Genomic DNA, 14,514 nt, shown 5'->3' on the forward strand with positions numbered 1-14,514 from the left:
TCTAGTGCAATTTTACTCCGTTGAGGCTGATTCTATTTGTTCTGACCTGTATTTATCACATATGCACAAAATGAGCTTCTCTGGCTGAGAAAATGCACTTTTGCACACACCAATATATTTTCAACTCATTTTAGCAATATTATGACTGAATTGAGCTGTTTTCATCATATTTAGTGTACTTTCACTCAATTGCAGCTTATTTTATTGAGTTCTGACCTGTATTTATCACATATTCACAAAATGAGCTTCTCTGGCTGAAATAATGCTCTTTTGGACACACCAACATATTCAGTTCAATCATGAGAGACTCAGCGAACTGAATGAGAAAGATTTATTAAGTACAAAGTTTGAATGTGCATTGGCGTCCTAGACCCCATCGTGAAGACCACATCCGGAAAGGGGGGAAAACGCAAGAGGAGAGGCTGCTGGATCATAAGATCCCCACCGGGGTCTAGACCTGGTGGTGGTGGAGAGCTGGAGGGCAGGAAATAGGAGGCCTTACTGGCGTGGATCTGGTGGTGCTTGGGGTGGAGGAGGGTTGGGTCGATCAGAAGACAGCTGGAGAAGAGACGAAGACTTTTAAATTTCGTGCTAAGCTGTGATTGGTCAGGAGAGGGATGGAAAGCGACAGCTGATTGGTGAGGGAGGTGCTTTCTATTAAGCGCCTGACTAAGAGAGCGGAAGAGAAGGGGAGCAGAGGAGTGAGGGATAGAGGGAGAAAGATTAGGAAGCGGATAGGGATAAATGGTGAATGACGGGAAATAGAGTCTTCCTGATTGAACTTACGCTGAGAGCTACATTTGTGTTTCAGCTCATTTCAGCAATATTATCACTGAATTGAGCTGTTTTCATCATATTTATTGTACTTTCACTCAGTTGCAGCTGATTTTATTGAGTTCTGACCTGTTTTTATCACATATGCACAAAATGAGCTTCTCTCGCTGAGATAATGCACTTTTGGACACACCAACATATTCAGTAGTGTTTCAGCTCATTTTAGCAATATTATGACTGAATTGAGCTGTTTTCATCATATTCAGTGTACTTTCACTCAGTTGCAGCTGATTTTGTAGTCTTCTGACCTGTATTTATCAAATATGCAGAAAATGAGCTTCTCTCGCTGAAATTATGCTCTTTTGGACACACCAACATATTCAGTTGTGTTTCAGCTCATTTTATCACTGAATTGAGCTGTTTTCATCATATCTAGTGCAATTTTACTCCGTTGAGGCTGATTCTATTTGTTCTGACCTGTATTTATCACATATGCACAAAATGAGCTTCTCTCGCTGTGATAATGCACTTTTGCACACACCAATATATTTTCAACTCATTTTAGCAATATTATGACTGAATTGAGCTGTTTTCATCATATTTAGTGTACTTTCACTCAATTGCAGCTTATTTTATTGAGTTCTGACCTGTATTTATCACATATTCACAAAATGAGCTTCTCTGGCTGAAATAATGCTCTTTTGGACACACCAACATATTCAGTTCAATCATGAGAGACTCAGCGAACTGAATGAGAAAGATTTATTAAGTACAAAGTTTGAATGTGCATTGGCGTCCTAGACCCCATCGTGAAGACCACATCCAGAAAGGGGGGAAAACGCAAGAGGAGAGGCCGCTGGATCAGAAGATCCCCCCGAAACAGAGACAGAGATGAGAATTGAGGTCAATACTTACATATCTGGGCTCTAGGTGGAAATCATGTAAAATGAAAGACAATTGTTAAAAAGAATGCATGACATAACAGCAATCTACGGACTTGATGCCTTGAGAGGGGGAAGGAGAAACAGAGCCTAGCCTCACCTTTGTGGTGTTGCTCTGCCCACATGGTGTAACATCGATCTGTGTTTTTGATAACTTTTGATCAGCCATGTCTTCAGAACCATGTGACAAAATCTTAGGTCTGTCAAAGTATTTCCCAAGGAGTTCGTTCAAACAAGGTGTGGAACATGGATAATCGGCCTGAACACAATTCATACTGCCAGTAGGTGGCGCTATGTGTGTATCAGCTCATTAGTATATCAATCTGTTCAGAATGCCTGATTTTTTTCATCCACATAGGATGATGTATGTGGGAGAGACAGCCACAAATACATCCATTTCCTGTGGGTTGGTGAAGGATCAAATTCGTTGTGGCGCCACAGCCAGACGGTAAGTCTGGCCAGCCATTGCAGTTCTATGGCTCTATACGAAGATTCAGTCTGGACTCTGTGGATTCAGGTTAGATTTCCATGATGAAGAAAGGAAAGGAGAAGGGACAAAAGAAAATGGGGACCTTATAAAGGGATGCTAATTTTTGCTATTTAGAAATGAGGCAACAATTTATTCAAACAGCTTTCACCCAAAACCACCAACATCATGGTGATGCTAAAGATCAGTAGCGTCATATAAGTATCACTGACAGTGTACAGTCATTCAAACACACAGTGGGGCTATTTTCCTCATTCAGTACATCCAAAGTAGTGCTCACATTCTATGATGATTCTATGATTGGATGCAGACAAAGAAAAACAGACAGAGACTAATGGACAGCAGGGATCAGAAAGAGATAACCAGACAAAAACTAATCTCATCCATCTGCACAGGTCCGATTTCACACAGGAAATGGGTTTTTTACTCTCTTCACTCCTCATCGATCCTTCCCTCCGTTCACCTTCTCTTGTTATTTCCATCACTCCCATCTTATTCTCAACTTCACATGGATGGATGGGAAATAAAAAAGTCTGCAGAGTTTTCTTCTCTCCGAGGATTTGTGTAGCCCTTTATGAAGAATAGCACTCTGCAGAAGAGATTTAAATAGAAGTTAGCAGCATGTTAATCTGTAGGATGGAAATGACTAGCATCTTCTCTAAGACTGTTTTATTAGTGAGAAGCTCAGGCACAACATGAACAGAATACATTTAGCATTCTCACCTGAGCATATGTCACTGAGTTCATCGATTTCTTCCTGAACCCTGAGGAGGAGGAGGTCCTGCAGGATTTCCTGCTGCTGCTCCTCATCCTCCACCCCAAGGAGCTCCAGGTGATGCTCCTTCAGTCTCAGCAATGCACGGCCTGCAAATGCATTCAGTGCCTTTGAAATGAGGATTTAACACTTGTGTGTGTAGTTTGAATGTAGTACCTGACACGGCATGTTTAATGATAGCTTTGTGGAGGAGGTTCATGTGGTTAGGATGTTGTTCTTGAACCCATTCCAACACCTCCTCCACCGACCATGACGACGCTCGCTTTGACAGGCCCATCACAGTACAACCACCTGAAAGGACACAGAACACAGACATCTGAATTATTTTATTATCATATTCATCAGCATATTGGCCCATTAACCTCATAAACCATAATTTAGGCTCTACTTCTATTAAAATAAGCTGTGTATTAATACATAATGATATAAAACTATGAAATTGCAGCAGGATTGGCTCATCGCAGAATTCTCCCTGACACATGATTAATATTTTCTAAAACTATTAATTATGTTGTGATTTTGTAATTTGTCCAATAATGCAACAAAAAGTTAGAGAAAGCTAATTATATGTCATGTCACTGAGGCCTAGCTGCTAATGTAATAAAAAGGACCTATAATTAAAGCTGCAAGCAGCATTGCGGGCCCTCGCACACCTTGCGATCCGAGGGGCCATCGCTGTCACCCTTCCCCTGCTCTTGTCTCTTATGCTCTCCTCTCCTCTTATTTCCAGAGATTTACAGCAAACACACGTTTACAAGACAAAGTTCCTGTTGCCAGTAGGTGGCGCTATGACTGTATCATCCTATTAGCATATATATCTGTTCAGACTTGCGTCCATAGCAGTACTGTAAGATTTTGTCCACATTGCATGAACTATGTTGGTGGTACTGCAGAAAATAGAGCGAGTTCCTTTGTAATGGTGAATGGTCTTGGGGGTGATGCATATGTGTGCTAATTTTCATGAGCCTCCCCAAAACAGGCCACAGGGGCATGCAGAAAAACCTATGAAAACACAACATTTTGTGTAGCCAGTAGGTGGCGCTCTGTCAAAGCCTCAATATTGTTGTATAGATGTGTTCAGGGTCAGACTCTGATCATATTCTACGTCCTTGCTTCTGAAGAGTGCAGACGCTTTTCTGCTTGCTCCTGCTCTTGCCTGCCTTTACTTTACTTTTTACCTTTTTATCTTTCACTCTTTTTACCCACAAAGATTTTACAGTTCAATCTTATACCCATGATACGTTTTGTATCACTGGATGTTTGGATTTTAACTTTTTAAACAAATCAACGGACCTGCTGCAGCTCACTTTGTCTACTCATCAGCCTAGTGAAGAAATGTCTGGAGCAGACACCACAACAAGCTTACTCTGCCAAAACTGCTGGAATTATCTTCAGGAAATCACCGAGCTTAAAGCAAAGATTTTTGCCCTGGAAATGGAAAAAGGACTCCATGAGACTCTCCCGATCACACCCGGTGGTAAGAAGACTAAATCTGTATCAACAAAATGCAGTGTTAATTATGATTCTGCTGCTGATATGCTAAAAACCTGGACGACACTGTCCTTTCCAAAACTTATGAAAGCTGGTCCTAAACAGACTGATGCCACCTGGCATACACTTGGCGCCAAACCAAAAAGACACAGAATGAGAAAAATGAATGAAAATATCAGTGGGACATACGCTGCATCACCAGGCATACAGCTCAGAAACAAATATCAACCATTGTCTGAGTTGGCTGTAAACGAGCCAGTATACAATGCAGTCAATAAGAAATGGGACATAAAGAATAAAACAGAGAGGGAGACGAAGACAAAACATCGGGCACACAGAGGCAGAGAATCTGTGTCAGAAGTGAAGGACAAAGATATCTTGCTGCTTGGAGACGGCACTATCACTGACGTCAAGAATGAAAGAATGCTCACATGCAGCTATCCGAGTGCCACGGTCACTGATATAACAGGACTTCTCCCTCAGGTCATGTCAAACCACCCAGGAGTCAAACAGATCATTCTGCATGTGGGTGCAGTTGACACCAACAGGGGCGAATCAGAACTGCTGAAAAAAGATTTCTCTAAACTTTTAGAGATACTCAACAAACTGAAATCATTTATCAGTGGGCCACTCCCAAACATTGATAGAAGGATAAATAAATTCAGTCGCCTGCTTGCACTGAATACTTGGCTGTCTAAGACCTGTGAGACACATGCAGTGACCTTCATCGACAACTTCAACCTGTTCTGGGAATGTGATGACCTGTTCAAAGGAAGAGGCCCTCATCTGAATGGACGTGGACTGAGGCGGCTAACCAATAATCTTCTCCACTCTGTGAGACACCGAAACGCCTCCGACCCCCCCTGGGCCCAGCCTAAGGCTCCACTGCAAAGTGAACACCAGCTGCAGGGGGACAACAGCAGGACCGCTTCACCGGATCTACCCACCTCACCTCCTCCACTACAGCCCTGCACCCCGTCAGCTATATCCTCTTCCAACTCCTCGATATCCATCTCCCCCCCTGCTTCACCTCTTGGGTTTCCAAGTCACATGGAGAGTTTGGTGAAGTCTGGGATCAAAATGGTCCCCCTCACCCCCAATCTAGCCAGATCAAGGGTCCTATCCTCAACACTGAAACATCCACCAGCATCCCCCCAGACACCTCCCTCAAGGCCCCCAAGATGCAGTATCTCCCCTCCGTCCTTCCCCCAGATTATGCAGCTCAGGGTTAGGGTTAGGCTGCAATCAGGGACTAGGACACCAAGGGCTTCTGCTGTTTGAGGACTTGTACCCATAATAATCCCACTACCAACCTGAGGCCCAGGGAGAGAGCACTCTCCCACAGCGTAGCTTCATCAATTCATGTTTTGATAAGTAAAAGGAAAAGAAAGCCCCATCATCCAAGAAATGTACTATCAAATTTAAAATCTATTCAATGTCAACCACAGTCTGTCCCCGAACACAAACAGGACATGGGTTTTAATACATTAAATTTAGCTCTCTTAAATGTTAGGTCTTTGGCAGGCAAATCGTTCTTAATTAATGATTTTATTCAAAAGCACCATCTGGATTTTATGTTTTTAACTGAAACTTAGTTGGGGCAAGACAATAGTGCAGCAGTTCTTATTGAGTCTACTCCTCCTAACTTTGGTTTCATGAGTGAAGCAAGATTGCACAAGACAGGAGGAGGAGTCGCCATTTTGTTTAATGACTGCCTCCAGTGCAAAAAGGTGTCCTACGGAAAGTTTGACTCTTTTGAATATGTTGCTCTTCAGCTAAAATCCTCCTGTCAAGCAACCTTTGCAGTTATTTACAAAACCCCGAAATACAATGCAAAGTTCTTTGATGAGTTTGCCAAACTATTGTCTATTATGTGCATTGACTTTGATTGTGTTGTCTTAGTGGGTGACTTTAACATTCATGTTGATAATCCTAATGATGGAAGTGCCAAAGAACTCTTTAACATCCTGGATAACTTTGGGCTGTCACAGCATGTAACAGACTCAACACATAACAAGGGACATATACTGGATCTAGTTATTTCCAAAGGTCTGAACATCTCTGAGGTTGTGGTGACCGATGTTGCTCTTTCTGATCATTACTGTGTTGCGTTTAAAACGACCAACCCTGCTAATCCCATCAAGGTAGAAGGAAAGGTGATCAGAAAGCGTCACATTAATGATAACACCTGTGCACTGTTCACACAGGCTTTTGTACCATCACCAACCCTGCCCACAGCTCCTGTTGACGACCTTGTAAACAGTTTCAGTTCCAAAGTTATGACTGTTATTGATTCAATTGCCCCAATCAGAACCAAAGTTCTGTCAGGAAAGAAAAAGTCACCTTGGAGAAATGCCACACTGGTTAAAGCTCAAAAAAGAGTCTGCAGACAGGCAGAACGCAGATGGAGAAACTAAACTCCAGGTTCATTATAACATTTACGAAGAGAGCCTACATAACTACAACCAGGAACTGAAAAATGCAAGACAATCCTATTTTTCAGAGATCATCGATAGGAACAGCAACAATGCTCGCACATTGTTCTCTGTTATAGACAGATTGACAAACCCAGGAGTGTCAGTCCCACCTGAACTGCTGTCTAAAAAGTCATGCAATGACTTTGCATCTTTTTTCACAGATAAAGTGTTAAAAATAAGACAGTCTGTAGCTCTAGCTCTGGCAAAACCATAATGTCACTTGTGCCTTCTCATCCACCAGTTAAGCTGGCACATTTTAACCTTCTAGATAATACAGCACTGACAGAAACTCTTAAACAGTTAAAACCCACAACATGCTCACTTGACAATCTGCCTACACATTTTCTTAAAAACGTTTTTAACTGCATATCGTCAGATGTGTTGCAGATAGTTAACAGCTCTCTTCAGTCAGGGCAGTTTCCCCAGGCCCTGAAAAGTGCAGTAATCAAACCTCTGCTCAAAAAATCAAATCTGGATGCTTCAGCAATAAATAACTACAGGGCCAATATCTAACCTTCCTTTTCTGGGAAAGGTCATTGAAAAGGCTGTTTTTCAACAAATTCATGCATTTTTGGTGCAAAACAATCTTTTTAATGAATTTCAGTCTGGATTTCGAGCACATCACAGCACTGAGACTGCACTTATTAAGGTCTTAAATGACATACATCAGAATAATGATGCATCCAAAGTCTCTGTCTTAGTGCTGCTGGACCTTAGTGCTGCATTTGATACAGTTGATCACAACATACTGCTCGACAGGCTGAGATCATAGAACAGCACAACATCTCCTACCACACCTATGCAGACGACACACAGCTTTATATATCAGTGTCATCACATGACTACAGTCCCTTACACTCACTAAGTAAGTGTACTCAACAAATCAATGAGTGGATGAGCCAGAACTTTCTCCAGCTCAATGCTGACAAAACGGAGATGAAACAAATGAGTTTTCAGGCCTGACTTAAATAAAGTGACCGTCTGAGCAGGCCTCAAGTGTTCAGGAAGGATGTTCCACAGGTGAGGGGCAGAATAACTGAATCCTGCTTCACTCTGTTTGGTTCTGACCCTGGGTACACACAGTAGGCCTGTCCCTGATGATCTCAGGCATCTGGATGGTTCATAGGGAACCAATAAGTCCAGGATATATTTTGGTCCAAGACCATTCAGTGCTTTGTAGACCAGGAGTAAAGGTTTGAAATGTATCCTTTGACTTACAGGAAGCCAGTGCAGTGATTTGAGGACCGGTGTGATGTGGTCCATTTTCCTGGTATTCCTCAGAACTCTAGCAGCAGCATTTTGGACCAGCTGCAGCTGCCTGACTGATTTTTTGCTAAGCCCTGTGAGGACGCCATTACAATAATCTAGCCTACTGAAAATAAATGCATGAATAAGTTTTTCAGTGTCTTGTTTGGACAGAAAGCCCTAGTGGATGTTTTTAGTTAAACTTTGTTTTTAAATAAAGACTTTGCTCGTGAACCCTGCATGTGGATCTCCTACCTGAAAACTCACACAACATGTAGTCATGTGATGACACTGATATATAAAGCTGTGTGTTGTCTGCATAGGTTTGATAGGAGATGTTGTGCTGTTCTATGATCTGAGCTAGGGGCAGCATGTAGATGTTGAACAGAAGTGGTCCAAGAATAGACCCTTGAGGAACCCCACATGTGATCTTAGTTCGGTCAGACTCATAGTTACCAATTGACACAAAGTAGTCCCTATCATGTAAGTAAGATTTGAACCAGTTTAACACAGTGCCAGTAAATCCCACCCACTGCTCCAGCCTGTCGAGCAGCATGCTGTGATCAACTGTATCGAATGCAGCACTAAGGTCCAGCAGTACTAAGACGAAGACTTTGGATGCATCATTATTCTGGTGTATGTCATTTAAGACCTTAATAAGTGCAGTCTCAGTGCCGTGGTGCACTTGAATTCCAGACAGAAATTCATTAAAAAGATTGTTTTGCAAAATGCATGAATTTGCTGAAAAACAGCCTTTTCAATGACCTTTCCCAGAAAACATTTTCAAGAAAATTTGTAGGCAGATTGTCAAGTGAGCATGTTGTGGGTTTAAACTGTTTAACAGTTTCTGTCAGTGCTTTATTATCTAGAAGGTTAAAATGTGCCAGCTTAACTGGTGGATGAGAAGGCACAAGTGACATTATGGTTTTGCCAGAGCTAGAGCTACAGACTGTTTGTCTTGTTAGGGCCCGAGCACCGAATGGTGCAAGAGCCCTATTGAAATGCAAGCTTTTATTAGGGCCCGAGCACCGAATGGTGCAAGAGCCCTATTGAAATTCATGCGTTTCTTATTATTATTATTCCGTATTCTTGTTCCGGCTCCGGTATCACGGTTTTGCCCCCCTGAACGTGCTCAAAAACTCACCAAATTTGGCACAAAATTGTCCCCCGACGAAAATCGCAACTTGACACTGTCGTCATTGGCGGGCGTGGCCTCATGACTCTGCAGCGCCCCCTAAAGTGTGAAAATATTCACCGCAAGTGCTACAGACTTCGTACTCAGTACAATGATGTATCGCCTCGTGACAAGAAAAAAACCCCTCTTGGACGGAAGTTCCACGGTGTACAGAAAGTCTGCCATATTGAAAAAACCACGCCTTGTTCCAATTTGCACACCCCGCAGTTTTGCGAACTCCTCCTAGTGGAATTGCTTGATACGGTTGAAAATTGGTGCACTCACCCTTAAGGGCTTAGGGACCAAAAGTTATCAAAAACGCAGCACTTCGTCGTATGGTCTGGCTGTGGCGCCACCACGAAGTTTACCCTTCGCCAACACACAGGAAATGGATGTGTTTGTGCCTGTATCTCCTACATACTTCATCCTATGTGGATGAAAAAAATCAGGCATGCTGAGCATGTCATTCTGAACAGATTGATATGCTAATGACCAGAAACTCTTATAGCGCCACCTACTGGCGGTATGAATTGTGTTCAGGCTGATTATCCATGTTCCACACCTCGTATTTGAACAACCTCCTCATAGGGAAATACTCTGACGGACCTGAGATTTTGTCACCTGGTTCTGAAGACATGGCTGAGCAAGTTATCAAAAACGCAGCTCGATGTTACACCGTGTGGGCAGGGCATCACCACAAAGGTGACCCTTCGCCACCATAGCGAAAGCTGCTGTGTTTCTTGATTTGTTCATCCTGCCTGTCTCTTACTCTATCATGACATAAGCCCCTGTGCACCTTTTCATATCACCTCATCGTCATATGTGGGCGTGGCCACATGGCTCATCAGCAGCACCCCCTGGAATAAGATCTTCTTCCCCGTTTGACCTACACGAAAATTGGTACGCACATGTAACACCTCTAGACAAGAAAAAAAGTCTCTTGGAGGTATCCTCTAAAATGCACAGGCAGTCCACCATTTTGAAAAAACTGCACCATTTTTCAGTTTTCACTTCCCGCACTTTTACGAACTCCTCCTAGAGCAGCGGTCCTCAACCTTTTTTGCACCACGGACCGGTATCATGTAAAACAATACTTTCACGGACCGGCACAGAAAAAAAAGTGCATAAAGAGACAACTTACTCCTATGCTTAATTAGTGGGAGCCTTTGAGCTTTCTCAGCAATGAGGCGGTCCCATCTGAGGATAATGGGAGACATGACACCCGAAGTGTGTTTCTTATGTCCAGTCCACTCCGTAATTTTGTTTTGGCCGTCATTAATTGCTTCTGTCCTTCTTGTTCATGTTTTCTTCTTTCAAAAAACTCCATGGCTTGTCTTTTAATGCAGGGTGCTCGGTCTCGCAGTTTTGAAGGCTTCGTTGCCTCATTTGCGAGTCTGTCGCCACACATCACTCAGAGCGGACTTGGTGTGTGAGAATCACCTGTTGCAATAAATCCGTATTTTAAATAGGACTCCTGATATAGTCTTTTAAATGCAGGTTTCTTTTTCTTTGAAGGGGTAGGCTCCTCTTCTTCTGTCTCCTCGTTAGGCCTTTTCCCCTTTCCGAAGAAGCTCTCCAAAGACGTTTGTTTTTTATTCATTTTTGCTGACCGAGACAAGCGTCTGGGCAGGTGCTTAAAGGCACAGGCGGATGAATCTGATCGATTTATAAATGAAACAGCTTTCAGACTCAGATAATGAATAATATATGTTTTGCTCAGTCTTTCTGTGCGGCCCGGTACCAAATGACCCACGGACCGGTACCGGTCCCCGGCCCGGTGGTTGGGGACCACTGTCCTAGAGGATTTCTCCAATCCTCCAAACTTGGTCTGCTTACTCTTAAGGCATTAGGGACCAAAAGTTATCAAAAACGCAGCACTTCGTCACATGGTCTGGCCGTGACCCTGGCCAACTCACAGGAAATACATGTATTTTTGGCTGTATCTCCCACATTCTTCATCCTATGTGGATGAAACTTTACAGTCATGCTTAACATCGGACACTGCACAGATTGACATGCTGATATGCTACAGTCACTGCGCCACCTACCGGACCTGTCTTTTCTACATGTGTGTTTTGCTGTACTCTTCTGCCCTGCAGACCACAGCTTTTTTTTTATTTTAGATACTGTATTAATCCCCAGAGGGAAATTCGTTACGGCTGCTGCACAAGCAGTGTCATACAATGACTAGCAAGGCGCGCCACAGGCTAGGGTGAAGTGTCTTGCCTATCCCACTGCGCCACTGTTGCCCCAAACAACATGAATCAACATGAATGTTAAAGTCACCCACTAAGACAACACAATCAAAGTCAATAGTTTGGCAAACTCATCAAAGAACTTAGCATTGTATTTTGGGGTTTTATAACTGCAAAGGTTGCTCCTTCTCCTTTCTTGTGCAATCTTGCTTCACTCATGAAACCAAAGTTAGTTGGAGTAGACTCAATAAGAACTGCTGCACTATTGTCTTGCCCCAACCAATTTTCAGTTAAAAACATAAAATCCATGGCTCTTTTAAATAAAATCATTAATTAAGAACGATTTGCCTGCCAAAGACCTAACATTTAAGAGAGCTAAATTTAATGTATAAAAACCCGTGTCCTGTCTATGTTCGGGGACAGACTGTGGCTGACATGGAATAGATTTTAAATTTGATAATGCATTTCTTGGATGATGGGGCTTTCTTTTCCTTTTACTTATGAAAACATGAATTGATGAATCTGCACTGTGGGAGATCAGTGACCGTGGCACTCGGATAGCTGCATGTGAGCATTCTTTCATTCTTGATGTCAGTGATAGCGCCGTCTCCGAGCAGCAAGATATCTTTGTCCTTCACTTCTGACACAGATTCTCTGCCTCTGTGTACCCGATGTTTCGTCTTTGTCTCCCTCTCTGTTTTATTCTTTATGTCCCGTTTCTTATTGAATGCATTGTATACTGGCTCATTTACAGCCAACTCAGACAGTGGTTGATATTTGTTTCTGAGCTGTATGCCTGGTGATGCTGTGTATACCCCACTGATATTATCATTCATTTTTCTCATTCTGTGCCTTTTTGGTTTGGCACCAAGTGTATGCCAGGTGGCATCAGTCTGTTTAGGACCAGCATTCATAAGTTTTGGAAAGGACACAGTGTCATCCAGGTTTAGCGTATCAGCGGCAGAATCATAATTAACACTGCATTTTGTTGATGCAGATTTAGTCTTCTTACCACCGGGTGTGATCAGGAGAGTCTCATAGAGTCCTTTTTCCATTTCCAGGCCAAAAATCTTTGCTTTAAGCTTAGAGAAGATTGAAGCAAGGCGTCTGGACTTGTAGAGTTTTCTAGAAGACGTTTCGCTGCTCATCCAAGCAGCTTCATCAGTTCTAACTGTTTGGTGGGGAAACATCGTTTATATGTGGTTAAAGACCTATGTGGGTGGGTCTGGGTAAAAAATTTAAAAAACTTAAAAAAACAATAGCACTAAATGTTTCCATACTTACCTGTGATGTTCTGGCTGACTGGGCCAGGTGTGTCTAACGACTGGCTAACGACTATGAAACTGCCGGAGGGGGACTGGTTGACAGCCCTTTGTTCTTGCTGTGAGTATGTGCAAACTTCCTGGGAATGGATGGAATCACTGCATTGTATGTGGTAGAAAGATGATGTCTGAGGCCACCACCTCTGTTAAGGGAAGGTTTTTCCAGCTTAACATAGATGGCTTCCTTGACTCCTCTTCCAAACCACCTTTCCTCCCTGTCTAAAATGTGAACATTGTTGTCCTCAAAGGAGTGTCCTTTGTCTTTGAGGTGGAGGTGAACAGCTGAGTCTTGTCCTGAGGAGGTGGCTCTCCTGTGCTGAGCCATTCTTCTGTGGAGTGGTTGTTTAGTTTCTCCAATGTACAGATCAGAGCATTCCTCACTGCACTGGACTGCATATATCACATTGCTGTGTTTCTCCCTGGGAATCTTGTCCTTCTGGTGAACCAGTCTCTGTCTCAGTGTTGTCATAGGTTTAAAATGGACCGGGATGGCTCGGTGATTTCCTCAAGATAATTCCAGCAGTTTTGGCAATGTGAGCTTGTTGTGGTGTCTGCTCCAGACATTTCTTCACTAGGCTGATGAGTAGACAAAGTGAGCTGCAGCAGGTCCGTTGATTTGTTTAAAAAGTTAAAATCTATACATTTAATGGTACAAAACGTATCATGGGTATAAAATTGAACTGTAAAATCTTTGGGGGGAAAAAGAGTGAAAGATAAAAAGGTATAAAGTAAAGTAAAGGCAGGCAAGAGCAGGAGCAAGCAGAAAAGCGTCTTCAGAAGCAAGGTCAGACACGATTCTGATTCTGAAATAAGGCTTTTTAATAGCAAATGTCGAAACATTAAGCAGCTTTAAGATTAAAGTCTGAGTGTAAATATTGCAATTTTGCCTAAAGAACATGTGTTTGCATTGAAAGTCTGGTGCCGAATAAAAGGAGTTGGTGTCAAAAGACTTTGTAGTGTTATAACATGTGTGTAACTGTGCGGAGAAATTCAGAGCTTGGCTTATTCGGCAGAAACAACCCGCCTACCGGATTTAACCTATCGATGAACAACTTTAACTTTAAACAACATAAAACGCCCACAGCACACTGCAGACATCACACCACAGACATATTTACACGCTTTTATGTAGTATTGTGTCTAATAAAAGTTCTTCTTACCTCCAGCCCGGTTCGTTCGGTTAAAGTTTAATGGCGACCCTTGCCTGTACCTGTACGGTCTGGTGAAGTATGTTTCTTAAGCTCCGCCCCTCACCTTCACTCCCTTGGGATGCTTTCCAGTGCAGTCGGAAATATTCAATTGCATTGCAAATGAATGTATTCTGGTACATACAAATAATACAAATAATTTCAAATTAATACAAAGCAATAGTCAAAAAATAGTTTAACTTGTTTATCCAAGTCACGGTATTGAATGACCTTTTATAGCCTCATGATAATGTGGTATAATATTAGTTTAAGTGTGTATGTGAAGGCACCACCAGCCGTCATCCTCTATCAGGTGTAAATAATAATAGCCTAATAATAATAATGTCAGCGACGGATGTTTGTTACATGGCTGCAACATATCAGTAAAATATCAAACTGGCTGTGTAACTCATCTCCATCCGACAGAGGGCGCTGCCGTACAGCAG

The 14,514-nt window shown here is 42.6% G+C and overlaps 1 protein-coding gene across 1 annotated transcript; it reads right to left on the reverse strand.

The window, feature by feature from the left end:
* Positions 1 to 2,314: 2,314 nt before the first annotated feature.
* LOC114429181 (sterile alpha motif domain-containing protein 12-like) lies at positions 2,315 to 14,134 on the reverse strand. Its single transcript, XM_028398079.1, has 4 exons — positions 14,042 to 14,134; positions 3,134 to 3,268; positions 2,926 to 3,066; positions 2,315 to 2,791 (listed from the first exon to the last, which is right to left on the reverse strand). Exons 2-4 carry the CDS (start codon positions 3,252 to 3,254, stop codon positions 2,775 to 2,777), a joined length of 279 nt encoding a protein of 92 aa, XP_028253880.1. The 5' UTR covers positions 3,255 to 3,268; positions 14,042 to 14,134; the 3' UTR covers positions 2,315 to 2,774.
* Positions 14,135 to 14,514: the final 380 nt, after the last annotated feature.

The sequence above is a fragment of the Parambassis ranga genome, chromosome 24 (genome assembly GCF_900634625.1).
Source record: "Parambassis ranga chromosome 24, fParRan2.1, whole genome shotgun sequence".
Taxonomy (NCBI): Eukaryota; Metazoa; Chordata; class Actinopteri; family Ambassidae; genus Parambassis; species Parambassis ranga.